General features: G+C 37.3%; 1 protein-coding gene across 4 annotated transcripts; it reads left to right on the forward strand.

Annotated features, from left to right (window-relative positions):
- The first annotated feature begins 89 nt into the window (after positions 1-89).
- Positions 90-14,203, forward strand: LOC137094336 (leucine-rich repeat-containing protein 15). Of its 4 annotated transcripts, XM_067459911.1 has the most exons (4): positions 3,809-3,915; positions 4,313-4,395; positions 9,457-9,605; positions 10,428-14,203. In XM_067459911.1, exons 3-4 carry the CDS (start codon positions 9,598-9,600, stop codon positions 12,625-12,627), a joined length of 2,208 nt encoding a protein of 735 aa, XP_067316012.1. In that variant the 5' UTR covers positions 3,809-3,915; positions 4,313-4,395; positions 9,457-9,597; the 3' UTR covers positions 12,628-14,203. The 4 variants fall into 4 exon arrangements, with proteins under 4 accessions (XP_067316009.1, XP_067316012.1, XP_067316010.1 ...); XM_067459908.1 differs by lacking the exons at positions 4,313-4,395; positions 9,457-9,605 and adding an exon at positions 90-180 and having other exon boundaries at positions 3,809-3,860; XM_067459909.1 differs by lacking the exons at positions 3,809-3,915; positions 4,313-4,395 and having other exon boundaries at positions 8,545-9,605.
- Positions 14,204-15,959: the final 1,756 nt, after the last annotated feature.

A 15,959-nucleotide genomic window follows, 5' to 3' on the forward strand; every position in this document is an offset into this window, starting at 1 on the left:
AGTGAGTTTGATGGTTCCATTTTTTTATCTCTTTAAACAGAAAACGAACCACACCCTTTTTGCTGACCTATAGTCACACAGTAAACACTTGGGCTATGTAGATATTGAGTAGAGCACTAAATATATTTGCTTCTGTGAGCAGTTTCTGAAAGGTCATTCCGCTACAATAGAGATAAATAGGTACGTTTTTTTTTTTTTTTTTTTTTTTTTTTTTTTTTTTTTAATTTATTTATTTATTTATTTATTTATTTATTTATTTATTTGTTTGTTTGTTTGTTTAGTTAATTATTTCATTATATTTATTATATTGAAATTGAAAATTGTGTCATTAAAGGGGTGATGAATTGAAAAATTAACTTTCCCTTGAGCGTTTGATATATAAAAGGTCATGGTAATTTAAGAATATTCTGTACAGTTCAGTGCTGAAAACTTCCTCGTTAGTCAAAGAAAAACTCTTAGACTGCATTCACACTGTTCAAGTGACCCAATTCCGATTTTTTTCTCTTATGTGGCAGAGATCGAATATGACGTGAACGTGTAAGCAGGAAAAAAAAAACGCATGAATTCCAATATCCTCAGATCGGATTCAGGCTGTGGTAATAAATCTGATATGAATCGGATACGTGTATTTGGGTCTGCCATGTAGACGGTCAAATCGGATATTCCCCAGTAAATGCGAGTCGTATACATCATTGAAAAAGGGACAGAGGAGAAGGACGTCAAGTCAGGTGGACACGAACTGTGATCTCTTTTTCTCCGCCTATCGAGAGAAATGTTTTGCTGACCTTTAAAGATTCGTGGAAAAGTGCAGAAAGTAAAATATTAAATGTGTCCATTGCATATCGAGCCATTTTACTTCCCTTTCCGGTTAAGAACGGCTTGTTCTGTTTCGCCAATGTACAGTGTAAATGCAAACATCAGATACGGGTCACTTTTAAAAGATAATGTAAGCAGGTCATCAAAAAAATATATCACCATATATCATGGATATAGTCACCAAAGCGGAATTGTGCATACAGACGTGCAGTGTAAATACGGCCTTATAGACACCAGGCCCAGAAAACGATCGTGTACACATATTTACATCATCGCATGACGAAACAGGCCTCTACAGCGCGTCAAATTCAGTAGTCCCGCCCACCGACTCATGAATCTGATCGCCTCGCGCTAGCCAACAACAATAAACATGTCGAAGAATATAGCAAAATATTGCACTATTCCTGGTTGTGGAAGAACACAGTCGCTGCATAAGCTTCCTTCAGATCCTAATATTAGGAATCTGTGGTTGAACTTTATTTTTAATGAAGTTCCAGCTGACATGGTGTTCACTTAATTTCACTGCAGAATCGTTTGTAAACAAATCTCAGGTCAATGCTGGATTTGCAGACATTTGAGATTAAAGCACAATGTCGTTTCTTCGATATTGAATTCGACAGGAATGGTGCAACATACTTACACTCACCTAAATGATTATTAGGAACACCATACCAATACTGTGTTTGACCCCCTTTCGCCTTCAGAACTGCTTTAATTCTACATGACACAGATTCAACAAGGTGCTGAAAGCATTCTTTAGAAATGTTGGCCCATATTGATAGTATAGCATCTTGCAGTTAATGGAGATTTGTGGGATGCACATCCAGGGCACTAAGCTTCCATTCCACCACATCTCAAAGATTCTCTATTGGGTTGAGATCTGGTGACTGTGGGGGCCATTTTAGTACAGTGAACTCATTGTCATGTTCAATAAACCAATTTGAAATTATTTGAGCTTTGTGACATGATGCATTACTTCGTCCTGGAAGTAGCCATCAGAGGATGGGTACATGGGGGTCATAAAGGGATGGACATGGTCAGAAACAATGCTCAGGTAGGCCGTGGCATTTAAATTATGCCCAATTGGCACTAAGAGGCCTAAAGTTTCCCAAGAAAACATTCCCCACACCATTACACCACCACCACCAGCCTGGGCATGATGGATCCATGTTCTCATTCTTTTTTCGCCAAATTCTGACTCTACCAACTGAATGTCTCAACGGAAATCGAGACTCATCAGACCAGGCGCCATTTTTCCAGTCTTCAACTGTCCAATTTTGGTCTTTGAGCTTCTGCAAATTGTAGCCTCTTTTTCCTATTTGTAGTGGAGATGAGTAGTTCCCGGTGGGGTCTTCTGCTGTTGTAGCCCATCCGCCTCAAGGTTGTGCGTGTTGTGGCTTCACAAAAGCTTTGCTGCATACCTCGGTTGTAACGAGTGGTTATTTCAGTCAAAGTTGCTCTTCCATCTGCTTTAATCAGTCGGCCCATTCTTCTTTTACCTCTAGCATCAACAAGGCATTTTGCTCACAGAATTTTCACACCATTCTTTGTAAACCCATAAAAAAATTATTGTGCGTAAAAATTCCAGTAACTGAAAAGATTGTGAAATACTCAGACTGGCCCGTCTGGCACCAACAACCATGCCACGCTCAAAATCACTTAAATCACGCTTCTGTCCCATTCAGTTTGGAGTTCAGGAGATTGTATTGACCAGGACTACACCCCTAAATGCATTGAAGCAGCATTCGATTTGTTGATTAGATAATTGCATTAATGAGAAATTGAACAGGTTTTCCTAATAATCCTTTAGGCGAGTGTATGTGAGTAAAACATGTTTTTATATGCATTGTTATAGATTGTTTTGATTGTGTGTACGTGTCTAACAGAACATACCTTTAGCACGCTGGACTCAGACATGTATGGTGCAGGGCTCGCAAAGCCCAATGTCCCGGGTGTGTGTTTTCCAGACAGGCTACCAAAATGTAAGCCGGCCGGCCTGTGTGTCTCAAACAGTGAAATAAGATTCCTTTCTTGACCTGCACTGTTCACTCTCTCATATCCATAGTACAAATATCTATGCTTATATCCACCGATTGGGCGAGCCATGTAATACAAAAATAATAGTCCAATCAATCGCAGGTGGATGAGAAATAAATCATTGTGTTTGTTTGATAAAGACGTTTACGAGCCCTGTGGTCGAGAGAATCATTCTGTTTGCCGCTTTCAAAACAATCCCTCATGTGAACTGACAGGGGCATAGATATGACAGGAGCTGAAGCTCATTAAATATGCAAATCTTATCCAATCCTAGCTGTGGGCGTTTACTTCCAAGCCTCCAGTGCCTCACGCCCATCAAAACCCAGCGTTCAGGAAAGAGCTTCAAAACCAGTGTAGAAATTACTTATTAGTTTTTGAATATAAAAACCACACAAACATCATTAGTTGACCTCAGACAACAGTATATATAAAAAAGTCAGTTCATGACACCTGTAATACTTTTTTACTCATCCTTAAGTTCTAAACATGCATGAAGTTATTTATTCTGTTGAAAGGAAAATATTTTGAAGAATTTTGTTAATCAAACTAAGTTGATGGTCCCCACTAAGTAATAATGCAGGTCAGAAATATAAAATAAATAAAAAATCAGCTTGCTAATTTGCAGCATTGTAAAGGAGAGGAATCATTTTGTTATTTCATATCGTTTTCTTTGTATACATTAATTATAAATAAATAAGTAAATTAATTAATTAATTTATTAATTCATTTATTAATTCATAAAATTTAGATTTTATGTAAATTCAATGACTTGTATAATGATACTAATTTATTTATTTATTTATTTATTTATTTATTTATTTATTTATTTATTTATTTATTTGTTTGTTTGTTTGTTTGTTTGTTTGTTTGTTTTTCTTTTGTTTGGATAATTCACCCAAAACATTTTAAATTCTGTCTTTATTTACTTAATCACTGTCTTCTCTCCACCAATCAGCTGGTGTGTAGTGGGCGTTCTGGCACAATATGGCTGCCGTCACATCATCCAGGTGGTGCTGCACATTGGTGGTGGTTGAGCAGATTCCCCTTTCTATGTAAAGCGCTGTGAGTGCCTAGAAAAGCGCTATATGCATGTAACAAATTATTATTATTATTATTATTATTATTATTATTATTATTATTATTATTATTATTTATATTATTATTATTATTATTATTATTATTATTATTATTATTATTATTATTATTATTATTATTATTATTATCATCATCATCATCAAGTTGTTCTAAACATGCATGAACTTATTTCTTCTGTTGGATATAAAGAGAAATAATATGAAGAAGTTTGGTCCCCCATGACTTCCATAAGATCTGGTCTAAGGCGTTTAGATTTTTATTGCTGCCCATATTTATCTTAGTCATTTTAGATTATCAAACAGTTTGATTTGTATGACTTTGAACTAAAAACTAAATTTGCTGTTAATGTCTTTTTCTTCAACAGGCATATGCATTTAAAAAGAGCATTGGTATTCATTTACATACTTGTGCACTTGCAGTGGAGCTGCACTGGAGATAAATGTGAAGGTGAAGACTGCAAAAAAGACGTGTATGAAAAAACTGTGACAGAAATCCCAGAAAACCTGAAAGATGGAGCCAGTGAAATATTTTTTGTAAACAGTCAGATTTCAGCCCATTCAGCCCATTCTCCTCCTGGTCGGTTTGGAAAAAACTGTCCGCTGCGACCCTGGGCTGACAGTGGCTTGTCTGCTGGCTGACGAAGAACTGGACATCCAGTAACCACCTGGGAACTCATCCCCAGGGAGGCCATAAGGGGCCTGCTTTTGATGAGGTTTCTGCTGCAGTCGGAACTCACTCACAAGGAGGCCTACTGAGGCCAAACACCTGTCCTGGAGTTAACTGTCCGGACTGCCTCGGCTGGCGTCTCCCCGCCAACCGGCCTTCTAAAGTCGGTCCGTCCCAGCGGCCTGTAGGGCCCTCTGTGCGACAGCGTAGTCTTCTGGGCAGCGCCTACCAGCGTGGACCTAAAAACACATTGCCAACAGCAGTGCACTCAGCAAAAAAAAACACCTTGAACCCTCTAAAGCGAGGGGAGTACAACTTACGTCACCTGCCTCCAGGGCGGCCGTCTGTTTATCAAGTGGCCCGCCGTTCTATGTAAGGGCATCAGCCATGGCAGTGTTTCGGTTCCAGGGGAAAATCCGACCAACCCATGCTAAGCAGATGGTTGTGAAGTACAGCTCGAACCGAGCCCTAGAAAGGTGGAGCAGAAGACACAGAGCAAGAAGTGAAGCATTCAAAACATACTACCAACCGGCCGTCCCTCCCAGAAGTGCCGTCCACAATAAGCTCTGGGGGGCGGGGTTAGCAAAGCTAGTCTAACTGCGCACAAGCGAAGAGACGCCTACCCCGTCCCACGACCACTGGCAAAGTCGCAATCCATTCTGCTACACAACACTCTGCATTAATAACAGCCCCCAAACGCAGAGAAAAGGGGGTGGCCGTTGGCCGGACGACCCTGAACTAAGGGGAAGCCGGGTAGGGATATAAGCTCCTGCAGATGTACTGACAGGAGCCCGGGGCAACTTGCCGGGGCACCTTGCCACCGCAAGACGCCACCGCCATCCCACCAGCAGGCTAGGCCCAATTGATGCCGCACTCTTGTGAGGGCCAGCCAGCATCGATCTGATAAAAACCAAAACCCAAGGCCCTAAAAAGGGCTGGGACAGACCTTACTGCAGTTCATGCGCTAGCATGACCTCATACACTCATCTAGATATTTCACTAGCAGAGGTGCTAACGCTACCCAGAGGGGGCTATGGGCCTAACAGTTCGACTAGGAGAATGCACATAAGTCTATATCGACGCTAAGATTTGGCAGATCAGTGGTTGAATCCGACTCTGCATATCGATGCAATCGATCTTCGACTATTTCGGGGTCACCCCATATATATATATATATATATATATATATATATATATATATATATATATATATATATATATATATATATATATATATATATATTAGGGCCGGGACTTTAACGTGTTAATTAAGATTAATTAATTACGTGACTTCAACGCGTTAATTAATTACGCAAAAAAAAAAAAAAATTAACCACACTTATTTTTGCACCGCGAAACGTTTTTCAATGAATGAGTTTCGACGGACCGCTTATACTGGAACACCAACTAGCGCTCCGGAGTCACGACAACAACAAACCATGGGTGCGTCTCAATCAGCTCCCTAGTCCACTAGTCAGGGCACTGATCAGGACATGAGTCAATGGGCTGACTCCCTGATCAGTGGCCTTAAAACTGAACTAGGGAGCTAATTGAGACGCACCCCATGAGTGAACATGAACGAAGAAGCTGATGAGACTGCTTTGCTTGGCCCCGTGGATGGGAAATTTTGTTAAAAAAACGAAAGGATGGAAGCGTCGTCAAGAGCATGGTTGTGTGCAAGCTATACAACAAGGAATTTGCGTATCACCGCAGCACATCGAGCCTCAAATATCGCAAATATGCTTTTGCTTTAATGGCAAACATTGAGCTGTTCTGCTGTACTGAAATAATTAACAATATTTTGTTGATTAAGCTTATGTATTCAGTCATTATTCAATGGTATACTAAAAATCCATGTGAAAAATTACTTCTCATTGTTCTCAGGTCAAATATTTATATGCAATTAAAATGCGATTAATTTTGATTAATTAATTACAAAGCCTCTAATTAATTAGATAAAAAAATTTAATCGAGTCCCAGCCCTAATATATATATATATATATATATATATATATATATATATATATATATATATATATATATATATATATTAGGGGTGTAACGATACGCGTATTCGTATTGAACCGTTCGGTACGAGGCTTTCGGTTCGGTACGCGGTACGCATTATGTACCGAACGGTTCTTGGACTAATTAATTAGATTTGGAAAATAAAAAAGTGTGTGAAATATAATAATATGCGTTCAACAAGGTAGCCCAATAACCAAAACGACATAACAGGCAATGCCCCTGACACCGCCGAAGTGAAAGAAAAAAAAAAAAAACACCAAATATGTTTTAGGCTGCTCAGTCAGGTGCTCGCTTACTCAGTAGGCTACGCGCTGAATGCTCGTGGCAAAATGGCTATTGCGTTTAACAAACCAGAAATAGAAGATCCTCCAATAACCAACAGGTCTGGTGTTTGGGTGAACTTTGGATTCTTGGAAAGCTATGATGGTGTTGGCAAGAGTGATGGAATAAAAAACAACGGTATGTCGCATTTGCTGATGGTACAGCAGCGGGAATAATTCATGTCATGTCAATCAAAGCCGACAACAAGACGATCTTGTTGTCTTTACGCCGACAACAAGACGATAAAAAGGAGAAACAGCCACAAACTATCCCACAAACTATCCCCGCAGCATTTAGACAGACATTTCCAACTTATTCAAATGGCAAAAGACATCACCGCGGCGAGTGGTCCATTTATAGCCGCGGATATGATATGATATATGATATAGCCGCCCGTTTCACACATACTCCGTCTGCACTCTGCAGTGCGTGTGCGGTGCGTATTTTTTTCCGTACCCATGTTAACGGATGACAGCTTTCAAACTGCACGCAGATGCTGTCCGTCAGTCTGTTCCAGGAGCGTTGCGTCTGCAGCAGTGCGGCGATCGTTTTCGTACCGAGTCAATTTTTTGCTGCGCTGCGTTGCTGCATTAAAGTGGTAGAACATTGTTCGCATTAAAATAAACATGTACTGACGCGAAAATCTAGTAATTTCACCACAGATGCATCTCATTTAAAATATACTCTTGTTTCAAAGTCAACACATGGCTTTTTTTTTCTCAAGTAAAGCACCAAAACGACACCTTACCTGGCATTTAGGTTAAAAAAAAATGTGCCATAATGGAGAGCGCTCGTACTTTCTTGGAGGTGAAAAACAAAGTTCTTTTTGACCTGCAGGATTTCTTTTAAAATGGTGTAAAAACGAAAGAAAAGACGAGAGTGAATAGACTATTGTAAGTTTCTCATTTTAAATGTTTGTGATTTAAGGCTATAAACTATGTTTAAATGTTTTGCCACTTGTGTGAGCTAAATCTAAAGTATATAAATATGAATAAATGAATTTAATAAAATGTTGTTTAAATGTAGTAGGCTACGTAACCTGACTTCTATTAAAGAGTAAACAAAGAAAATTGGAATTCTGACGAGGCATGTTCAGTAAAAACTTTCGGATTTTAAATAAAAAATAATGAATAAATGCTGTGTTTGTGATATGCAACAGCGGATCAGTTGCGGACTGCAAACGCAGCATATGTAAAGCACTACAGGGTGTGGGGCTCCTGCAACGCACACGCAAGGCAACACCGCACCGCACACGCTAATGTAAAGAGCTAATGTCTTATTCCTGTAACTACATAGAAGATGGGTAAAATCATACAACAACAAAAAATCATACTTTGTTAGTTTTAATAAAATAATAATAAAAAAGGTAATTTCTGCCAATTTTTTTCTTTTTGCTGTATCTAAAACATACCGAACCGTACCGAACCGAACCGTGACACCAGTGTATCGTATCGAATCGAACCGTGAATTTTGTGAACCGTTACACCCCTATTATATATATATATATATATATATATATATATATATATATATATATATATATATATATATATATATATATATATATATATATACGTGTAACTGAGGCCAGCTAGTAGTGACTGTGCAAGTAAACTTCAATCCTCTGACCTCAAGAGACGCTCTAGTGACTAACGCTAGAGGTTGCAGCCTTTAACCTCCTTGTTAGAGCCTCCGACTCTAATGCTGGTGGACCCAGATTCGAGTCACACTTAGAGCAAGTGGTTCAAACAGGAGGGGTTGCAATGGTGCCGTGACCCAAATGGGAGTGAGGTTTAAGGGGGCGAGTGTAACAGAGGCCAGCTAGTAGTTGCTGTGTGAGTAAACCTCACTCCTCTGACCTCAAGAGATGCTCTAGTGGCTGACACTAAGGGTTACAGCCTTCAGCCTTCTTATTAGAGCGTCCGACTCTCATGCCAGTGGACCCAGGTTCGCCCACTTGGAGCAGGTGGTTAGAACAGGAGGAGTGGTACACATTTTACAAGTCTTTCTACTTAAAAATGTAATGTTTAATTCAATGTGTTACTTGCATTTTTTGTAGTTAATTGTAATATTTACTAGCAATTTCTGAATTAACCCCAAACACCATGTTTTTTGTGTTGTTTAGTTTTTTTACATGACTAAACTAATTTTGCCCATATTATTTTCTATTCAGTTTTTACAATGCAGCCATTAACAATATGATATTATGAGACCAATAATTATTTCAGTTCAGTTCAGTTCATGTTTTCCTTATATTCCCATCCAAAATATACTACTGCTATTAAAGGACCTTTATCTATTTATTGCAACTTTGCAGAGACATATTCACACGTACATATACAAGGCAATAAGAAACCAAAAAGTCTTAAACTGCTCACAAAATAGATTTTAAAAAGACAACAGAAAATAATTAAATAATCTGAGAAGTATCTCTAAATATTTGTACTTTGAGAAGTGAGTTTGATGGTTCCATTTTCTTATCTCTTTAAACAGAAAACGAACCGTCCACACCCTTTTTGCTGACCTATAGTCATGCAGTAAACACTTGGGCTATGTAGATATGAGCAGAGCAATAAATATATTTACATTTGCTTCTGTGAGCAGTTTCTTAAAAGTCATTCAGCTACAACAGAGATGAACAGGTAAGCATAATTATTTATTTGTTAATTAATTTAATTTAATTTCTAGATTGAAACGGAATATTGGGCCATTAATTCTTATTTACTCATCCTCAAGTTGTTCTAAACGCATGAAGTTATTTCTTCTGTTGAACACAAAGGAAAATATTATAAAGAATTTTGTTAACCAAACTTATTTAATGGTCCCCACTTACTAATAATGCAGGTCAGAAATATAACCGGAAAATGCTTGATAGTTTGCAGTATTGTGATGGAGAGGAATCATTTTATTATTTTAGACTTTTTATTATATAATTTTCTTTGTATGCATTATTTATGAATAAATAAATAATAAATATATATATATATATATATATATATATATATATATATATATATATATATATATATATATATATATATATATATATATATATAATTTTGATTATATTATATATTATATATTTATAATTTTATTATTATTATTATTATTATTATTATTATTATTATTATTATTATTATTATTATTGGATTGTTCACCCAAAAATGTACATTTTGTCCTTATTTACTCACCCATAAATTGTTCTAAACATGCATGAAGTTATTTCTTCTGTTGAATATAAAGAGAAATAATATGAAGAAGTTTGGCACCACTGACTTCCCTAAGAAAGAGGGTGCTTGAGGGTGAGTAAAATATTTGGTTGGGCAATCCCTTTAAATCATCTAATATTAGTAAGTCATGGGGACACTTATATTAGTTATTTTAGATTATCAGGCTATACAATTTGCTTTGCATGACTTTGAACAAAAAACTAAATTTGCTGTTAATGTCTTGTTCTTCAACAGGCATATGCATTTAAAAAGAGCATTAGTATTCATTTACATACTTGTGCACTTGCAGTGGAGCTGCACTGGAGATAAATGTGAAGGTGAAGACTGCAAAAAAGACGTGTATGACAAAACTGTGACAGAAATCCCAGAAAACCTGAAAGAGGGAGCCAGTGAAATATTTTTTGTAAACAGTCAGATTTCTGTCATACCGAAAGGAGCTTTTTCTAAAAACCCTCAAATAAAGAAAATAGAATTTCTAAGCACTTCAACTACGTCCATAGAGGTGGGAGCCTTTGAGGGTTTACCTGATATCACAACCATTGAGATATCTAGCACAAATGTACAATCATTACCCATGGGTGTTTTTAAGGATCTCATCAACCTTGAAAAACTTGTTCTAAAAAGTAACAACATCTATAGCCTTGAAAATGGGTTATTTGATGATTTAAAAAATCTTCAAGAACTAAGCCTACAAATGAATGAGATAAGCTATATTGAAGAGGGAACATTCGACAGTTTAGAAAATCTCAGAACTCTTCATCTTGCAAAAAACAACCTTAGTTCTGTATCGACATCTCTTTTTTCCAAACTTAAGAACTTACGCATTTTCAGGGTTTATGAGAACCTGCTGACCTCTATGCCTGATGGGATTTTTGATCTTCTCCCTGATCTGACAGAGATAGCCTTGCAGAGCAACAAAATTTCATTTATACAACCAAATTTGTTTCCACACAAAAGTAAATTATCTAAACTCTTTTTGGACCACAATCTTATAACTGAACTGCCGCAAGATCTTTTTGTTGGTTTCTCTTCATTGAAGGTTCTTACTCTGAATAACAATCAACTCATACGTCTTCCAACTGTCCTTTTTGGAGAAATGCCTAAAGTGACTGAATTGAGTCTAAGCCATAACAATCTCACAGACTTACCACATGGAGTTTTCAGCCCCCTTAAGAAGCTCAAGAAGTTAGACCTTTCATCAAACCAGTTCTCAGTAATATCTGGAGAGTTTTTTGAAGGTCTTGAGAAACTGACTGATCTGAATCTTCAAAATAACAATATAAAGTCATTAAAACAAGAGGACTTTGAAAAACTTAAGTCTCTTACAACACTTAAATTGGGAAATAATAAACTACAAAGTCTTCCTGGAGATGTTTTTGACGCTCTTCCAAAACTCAGTAAACTATTCCTTTACAAGAACCCATGGCAGTGTGACTGTAACCTGTTGCCATTCTTTGAATGGATCAAAAACAATGAAGACAAGATTAAATCAAAACCTTCAGAAGTCTGTGAGTCCCCAAAAAACCTGGAAAATCAAACAATATCCTCTCTAACAGAAGAACAATTAATATGTCTCACAACTTCACCACCTACCACCCCTGTACTTACAAGTACTGTTCCCATGACCACACTGCACACCACAGTTGTCTCAACAACAAAGTTAACCTCAACAACAGCAGCGCCTACAACAACTACTGCTTTACAGACAACAACTACACCTACTCCAACAACAATACCAGTAACAACTCAAACAACTCAAACAACTACAACAACGCAGACCACAACACCAACTACCCAACTCACAACTTTGCATCTAACCACAACCACACCTACCACCGCTGCTATGACTACAGCTCTGAGGACTACATCAGTTCCCACCACAGTCTCAGCAACTACGCTTCAACCAACAACTGCACCCCTGACAACTACATCAGTCCTTACCACCACATCTATAACCACATTACCATCAACAACGGCCCATATGACGTCTACATTGATTCCCACCACACCAACATCAACAGTTCAAACAACAATTGCGACAACTTCAGCGACTACAACTATATTGATCCCTACCACTATTACAAGTCAGAAAACAACAGCCACCAGTTTACCGCCCAGCACGACTACCAGGACAAAAGAACCTTTTCTCACCACACATAGTAGTTTCATCTGTACTGGCTCTCCTCAGCCTACTCTCTCAAGATCTACTGCCACCCACAGGTACTCATCATGCAAGGAACTGGTGATATATTACACTACTATACTGCTGGTGGAAATCTGCTGTACTCTGGTGCTGGCCAAATTCACTTATTCACTATACTGTTCTCTGGAGCAGAGGGCAAGACTGCACACCGAGGTCAACCTGACTCACTTCTCCTATACTAAGTCCATTACACTCAGACCCATCGAAGAGACAGAGACTGTATATCTGTGATTTTTTTTTCTTTCTTTCTCTTGAACTTTGAGTAGCAATAAATATATATATATATATATAATTTAAATGTAAGTACTCTGAAAAAGAAAGTATAAAAATTGAGTGTCTGTAGACCTCTCACGACTGTTTTAAAGACAGCTCATTATTTCCATTCACTCCACCTTCTCCCTTCTGGGCTCTTTCCAAAGCCACGCCCCCAAAACACATGAACGCGCCTCACCGACCGCTCAGCTGGAAGCATTATTTACCTCAGAGCAGTGTGCATGTCATCATGTCAGAATCACATGTTATAAAAAATCTAACTTTATCAGAATGAATATAAACAAATAAGATGTCTTTTAGTACTCACTATCAAGCTAGAATACCGATACTGGTAAAGTTTAAAATATATTTTAGTTTGATTCGGTAATGAGCTAGTTATATTTATAAGGCAAAGAAAACGGGTAGCATCGATACGTTATTCCAATAACATCAGTCATACTGTGATTAAGATGAATTTTCTATAAGATTCATAACATATACAGTGTTTTGCATGTAAGAGTTTCCATGAAGAAAGCATTGTTGATTAGTAGCTAAAGCTAACTTAGTTCTAAAAAAAAAGTTCCTGGATGCGGTGTACTAGCTTTTACACATGCATTTTTTTATGTAAAAGTTAAATTTTGAGAAATTCAACACGACAGCGATCAACTTGAGCTAAGCATATTGAGTATTTATCATCTCTACTAATGGCTAAGTGTATAACATTGTAACTTTATGCTAAGCAATGTTATGTTAGCTATATTAGGCAGTTTCATGTGCTAGTGATACATGCTTCATGAAAACATGAACCAAAAAATGTATAATCAAAATGAAAAATTACCTGTCCAGCATAAATACAGAAAGCAATTAGTCGTTTTTCAGGTCCCTCAGTTCTCAAGCCATGCTGATATTTACTCGCGTTTGATGTCTTTGTTTATCCAAAGACTTTTTGTGCATTGCATTTTATTGTACTGTCTTTCTTTTTTTCTTTTTTTTTCTTTTTTGCATTGTTTGCCTTTGCTGACTGCAAAACCCTGCACTGTGAATTTTGAATGCTCTTTCTCTGCCATTCTTTTGCCTAGGTTTCGTGCCTCTTGAACTGCACAAATCAAGTGCACGTGGGCGGATCCTGTAGGGAAAGGTGGTCGCCATGGTAGCGAGAGAGAGTGACAGTCGCCCAAGCCAATCACTTGTTTCGTCCCCGAACGAAAATAATGAGCGGTGTTTATTGCAGATTAAAAAGTCTAGAGTCACTCGGTTTTTATTTTTCAGAGTACTTACATTTTAATTATGTATTGACATATAAAGAAAGTTTAAACAAATTTGGACAAAAGTGTTTTAGATCATTCCTACCTACCCTACCCTTAAGTGAAAAGTTAAAATTTCTTGGGATGACACAGGAGTCCTGGCAATGCATTTTATCCAGGATAATTTGATAATGTTCCAATAAGTATTTTTGGACTCTTCAGATAAAAGAATTGCATAGTCAGTGTTAAAAATATGCCTGATGAAGACCTGTTGGTTTGAAAAGTTGCGATAAATTGCAGCAGTTATATGAGTTATATGAAACGTCACATTTGTTTTTTGCTTCAGTGTTAAAAAATATGGCTGATACTTTTTTTAGATTTGGACTCTATGGTACATGAAGGCACTTTCTTTGAAAGAGTTTGCGTGCATGTGTGCATTTGTGTGGAGCTATCTAAAGAAAGCTATTGTGTGACCAGATACTTTTGAGGCAGCATACAAACATGAGGCTTAATAAGAGGAACGAGGCATAGACCTCACTGGCTGTATGTAAACTTATTCCATAAAATACAAATATTTGTCTAGTTGCATACTTATGAATTGTATTATATATTATATATTGTAAAATAATTAACAATATGTATGCATGTACACCTATCCATGGATTATCCCGTAAATATTAAACATATTATGCTACTTGATCCTAATATATTCATTTATAAGGCATTGTGGGCAGTGGAAAGTATTTGCGTAAATGTAATTAGTTACTGTATTTAAGTATATTTTTGGATAAAAAATATATTAACAACTTTTACTCTCTACTTGACTACATTTGCAAACAAGTAAATGTACTTTTTACTCCAATACATTACATTTTTAATGGCACCTAACTTTTTCTGTAGCAGTTTGTTTCTGCTATAAAACAAAGCTTTATCCCCATCTAAGGGCATTGAAGGTGCTATATCTTGAGCGTTTTGCCATAGTGAAATAATAAGTTCAGTCAGATACATTGAGTCTCAAACACCATTGCCTCCTCCCTCATATGTAAATCTCCTGAATAAAAAAAAACATGGAAAAATAAGTGCTTCTCAACATAAGGCCAACCGTGACGCAAGAGTTGAGGATCATTTATATGCACGCCCCCAACATTTGCATCTGTCTAAACGTGTTCATTGTCAGGTGACACTTGAGAATAGCAAAAACAGCTCTCATGACATACGTCATGTTCAGGCTGTGCAGGGGACGTGTGGACTTTTCATTTGTCAACAGTCATGGTTGAGGTTTATTATAATCGGATACCACAACAATTTATTTCAAAATCGTTTGTGTGTTCGGCCCATTTCAAGCTTTGCTCAGCGTCTTAAACTGAAGAAAGTGGCAACTATATTTCTGCAACCAGTAAGTAGTGATTTATCCACTTATTGACTATCTCTTTAAACAATTTCTGATTAAATTGAAAGTTTCTTAGAAAGAACACATTGTCTAGATAACGCAAGATGCTAGTACAGTAACAATAGGAAACACCAAGTACCATACAAAACTAAATAGTGTGTCTAATGACTTTGTCCATTCTAATGACAAAGGATAATATTATTTTTTATTACAAAATACAACTATAGACACATTGCTTAAAGATTGTTCACTCGATCCTTCTAGCAAACATCACCTTTTTGGACATGTTTAGGTAAAACACCGGATAGTATACGTGTTTTTTTCACAGAAAAGCTGTGTTTGGGGGATTTAAATTACTGAAATCTGGCAGCTGCACGAATGCGAGCTCTTTCTCGCGTGCAGATGATCTGAAAACACCAATAAACAAGAAAGCTGCATTTTAGCAATCTCCATTTGAGATGTTCTGCTTAAAGTGTCCTTCAGTCGGTCTGTGTTCTGTCACGACTCACGAGCCGCTTCGCTGAACAACTGAACTGCTGTGAGCTGCTGAAATAAGCCAATCAGAGCAGAGCTCAACATTAATATTCATGACTCTTCCAAATAAGGCAAAAACAGAGCATTACATCCTAGGGACAATTTCTAGGGTTGTAAATGGAGCTGTAAAACTGTATCTGGAA

Source organism: Pseudorasbora parva, chromosome 12 (assembly GCF_024679245.1).
Source record: "Pseudorasbora parva isolate DD20220531a chromosome 12, ASM2467924v1, whole genome shotgun sequence".
Lineage (NCBI taxonomy): Eukaryota > Metazoa > Chordata > Actinopteri > Cypriniformes > Gobionidae > Pseudorasbora > Pseudorasbora parva.